The sequence below is a fragment of the Salvelinus sp. IW2-2015 genome, unplaced genomic scaffold (assembly GCF_002910315.2).
Source record: "Salvelinus sp. IW2-2015 unplaced genomic scaffold, ASM291031v2 Un_scaffold7959, whole genome shotgun sequence".
Classification (NCBI taxonomy): Eukaryota; Metazoa; Chordata; class Actinopteri; order Salmoniformes; family Salmonidae; genus Salvelinus; species Salvelinus sp. IW2-2015.
The window spans coordinates 5,545-9,696 of NW_019949219.1; the positions used below are offsets into that span (position 1 = coordinate 5,545).

A 4,152-nucleotide genomic window follows, 5' to 3' on the forward strand; every position below is an offset into this window, starting at 1 on the left:
AGTAGTTATTTGAGTGGACATGCCTGGTTAGACTAGACACGGTCTTTGTTCCGCTTGGTTCGTCTGGCTTTGCGTTCCCCAGGAAGTCACTCTCCTGCTGGGTAGCACATGCCCCTGTCTCTCTCTCTCCCTGCTCGGTCTCCTCCCGCCTTCCTTCTCCTCTCTTCCTCTGCTCATTCCTCTTCGCTTCCTTCTCTCCTCTCCCTCTGCTCTGTCTCCGCTCCCCCTTCCTTCTCTCGCTCTCTCTCTGAGCTCGGTCTCCTCCCCCTACCTTCCTCGTCCTCTCTTCCTCTGCTCGGTCCTCAGCCGCCTTCCTTCTCTCCTTCTCCTCTGCTCGTCCTCCTCCCGCCTTCCTTTTCCGTCTCTTCTCTGCTCGGTCTGCCTCCCGCTTCCTTCTTCCTCTCTCTCCTCTGCTCGGTCTCCTCCCGCCTTCCTTCTCTCTCTCTCTCCTCTGCTCGGTCCCTCCTCCCGCATTCCTTCTCTCGCTCTCCCTCGCTCGGTCTCTCCGCCTTCCTTCTCTCCTTCTCTCCTCTGCTCGGTTCTCCTCCCGCCTTCCTTCTTCTCCTCTTTCCTCTGCCGGTCTCGCTCCCGCTTCCTTCTCTCCTCTCTCCTCGTGCTCGGTCTCCTCCCGCCTTCCTTCTCTCTCGTCTTCTTCCTGCTGCCTCGTCTCTCTCCAGCTTCCTTCTCGTCCTCTTCCTGCTCGTCCCTCCTCCGCCTTCTTCGTCTCCCTCTCTCCTCTGTCGGTTCCCTCCTCCCCGCTTCCTTCTCTCCTCCTCCTCGCTCGTCTCCCGCCTTCCTTCTCTTTCCTCTCTCCTCTCTCGGTCGTCTCGCCGCCCTTCCTCTCTCCTCCTGCCTCTTCCTCGTCCATAAGCAAGGCTTTATAGGGGAAGAAGTAGGACAGAGGTCTCCTCCCTCCTGACTTCCTTCTCATCCTCGCTCTCTCGTCCATCATCCGAGATTTCAACTTGTTCGGCACAGGTGGGGCAGCAGGGTGGGACTGGAGGTTGTCCAGAAGGATTACTACTAAAAGGAAATACCTTCCCGCCTGTGTTTGGGTCACACATGGCGGTATAGAGCGTTTCTATTGTGGGACGGTGTGAATTCAGCAAGGCGAATGAGCAGCCACACAAGCCCGCTACCCCTCTCCCCCTCATTAATCCTATTCCTTCTCCTACTCCACCTCACCTCCTCTCCTTCCCCTTCTCTACCAGCGCTTTCAGCAAGGCAATGTAGAGGTGACATTCTGCAGCAGGAACAGGGTAATACTGTGTTTTTTATGTTGTTGTTTAATGGATTGATGTGCTGTCGCCTGCCCCCAACTCTCCTCTCTCTCTCTCCCTCTCCTCTCTTCTCTCTCTCTCTCTCTCTCTGTCTCTCTGTCTCTCTGTCTCTCTGTCTCTTCTGTCCTCTCTCTCTCCTCTCTCTCTTCCTGCCACCCATGTGAGTCGCTTTAAATGTTTTTCAAGTGTTTTTAAGAATCAAAACACGCTTATATTCTGAAAAGAATATTAACAGAAAACTGCAAGGCGCCTTTTCTCCCTTCTGCCTTTTTTAAAAAGATGAAAATAGCTCCGTAACACATGTTTTCCATGCAGCCAAGAAACTAAATTTAAACACATGTTTCATGCGAAGCCAGGCCCTATTTTTACACATGTTTCATGCAGCCAGGCCCTATTTAAACAACATGGTTTTCATGCAGCGCAGGGCCCTATTTAAACAACATGTTTCCATGCAACCAGGCCATTTTACATTTTCAATGCAAGCCAGGCCTATTTAAACAATGTTTCCATGCAGCCAGGCCTATTTTAAACATAATGTTTCATGAGACCTATTTAAAACACATGTTTCATGCAGCCAGGCCTATTTGAAGAGAGTGTGATGTGTTGTCCAGCCGTTTTGTTTTTCATTCTTTTTTTTAGTGGGAACTTCTGAAATGGGCTTTAACTAATTTAGGGCCATTATGGCTCCCAGTGGGGGGGAGAAGAGGACGTGAAGGGGCTGCCCTGTAACAGAAAAAACAAAGGTGCTAAAAACAAATCTTCTACCTCTCTGACCGACCGGCCAGCCAGTGAGCCGTGAATCCCTTTTTGTAAAACACCCTCACTCCGTTCCTCTGCGGGTTAAACCACCCGCGTCACTCCGTTCCTCCTGCGGTTAAAGACCACCTCACTCCGTCCTTCTGCCGGTTAAACCACCCCTCACTTTCAAAATCTGCCGGCTTCCGTTCCTCTGCGGGTTAAAACCACCCTCACTCCGTTCTCTGCGGTTATAACCCACCTCACTAATCGTGCCGTTCTCTGCGGGTTAAAACCACCCTCATCCCGTTTGCTCTGGCGGTTTAAACCAGCCTCACTCGTTCCTCTGCGGGTTTAAAAACCCTCCTCAACGTTCTCTGCGGGTTAAACCACCCTCACTCGTCCTACTGCGGTTAAACCACCCTCACTCCGTTCACTCTCGGTTAAACCACCCTCACTCCGTTGCCTCTGCGGTTAAGCCACCCTCACTCCGTCCTTGCGGGTTAAAAAACACCTCACTCGTTCCTCTGCGGGTTAAAACACCCTCACTCCGTTCCTCTGCCGGTTAAACCACCCTCACTATGTCCGTTCTCTGCGGGTTAAACCACCCTCACTCCGTTCCTCTGCGGGTTAAACCAACCCTCACTCCGTTCCTGCTGCGGGTTAAACCACCCTCACCGTTCCTCTGCGGTTAAACCACCCTCACTCGCGTTCCTCTGCGGGTTAAAACACCCTCACTCCGTTCCTCTGCGGGTAAACACCTCACTCCGTTCTGCTGCGGGTTAAACCACCCTCACCATTCCGTTCTCTGCGGGTTAAAACACCCTCACCCCGTTCCTCTGCGGGTTAAACCACCCTCATCTCGTTCCCTGCTGCGGGTTAAACCACCCTCACTTCCGTTCCTCTGCGGGTGGAGAGCGCGAGCCCTCACTCCGTTCCTCTGGCGGGTTAAACACCCTCACCTCCGTTTCCCTGCGGTTAAAACCCTCCACTCCGTTCCTAGCTCGGGTAAACCACCCTCACTGCCGTTCTCTGCGGCGTTAAACCACATCCTCCGTTCCTCTGCGGGTTAAACCACCCTCACTCCGTTCCTGCTGCGGTTAAAACACCTCACTCGTTCCTCTGCGGGTTAAACACCCTCACTCCGTTCCTCTGCGGGTTAAAACCGCTCCGGCGTTGTAGAACAGAAGAGACTATAGAGAAACACGCGAGCGGTCCCAGTCTCTGAATCTTCTATGGCGTCTAATAGTGAATACTATTATACTAATACTATGAATATACAATAATATTACTAATACTATTGCTATTGCTATTCTTTAATGCTAATTCTAATTACTATACTATTACTAATATAATAATAGTTATAATAATATTCCTATTACTATTGCTATTACCTAATGCTATTGCTATTTACTAACGCATACTCATGCTACTGCTATTGCTAATACTATTGCTAATCTCTGCTAATGCATGCTAATACTAATACGAATTAATATTGTATTTTACTAAATACTTATACTCATGCTAATGCTACTGCTAATACTATTGCTAATACTCATGCTAATGCTATGCCTAATACTCATACTAATTGCTAATACTCATATCTCATGCTAATGCTATTGCTAATACTCATGCTAATGCTACTGCTAATACTATGCTAATACTCATGCTAATGCTATTGTTAATACAATCATACTATTGCTAATACTCATACTCATGCTAATGCTATTGCTAATACTAATACTGTTGCTATACTCATGTCATGCTAATGCTATTGCTAATACTAATACTATGCTAAACTAATACTACTGCTATGCTAATTAACCTAATACTCCTTACCACTAATCAAAAACAATAAAATTTTATGGTCATATACACGTGTTTAGCAAATGTTATTGCGAGTTGTAGCGAAATGCTTGTGCTTCTAGTTCGACCGTGCAGTAATATGACTTGCCTAGTTAATAGAGGTTACATTTAAAACATGTAAAAATATCTAACAAGTATCTAACAATTCCACCACAACTACCTAATACAACGCGTGTGTGTGTGTGTGGTGTGTGTTGTGTGTGTGTGTGTGTGTGTGGTGTGTGTGTGTGTGTGTGTGTGTGTGTGTTGTGTGTGTGTGTGTGTGCGTTGA

At 48.4% G+C, this 4,152-nt stretch overlaps 1 protein-coding gene across 1 annotated transcript; it reads right to left on the minus strand.

The window, feature by feature from the left end:
• Positions 1-271: 271 nt before the first annotated feature.
• LOC139027183 (octapeptide-repeat protein T2-like) lies at positions 272-949 on the minus strand (the record flags this gene model as incomplete). The annotated part of the gene is made up of 1 exon (XM_070442333.1): positions 272-949. A coding segment is annotated over exon 1 (678 nt), but the record flags the coding sequence as incomplete, so codon positions are not given.
• Positions 950-4,152: the final 3,203 nt, after the last annotated feature.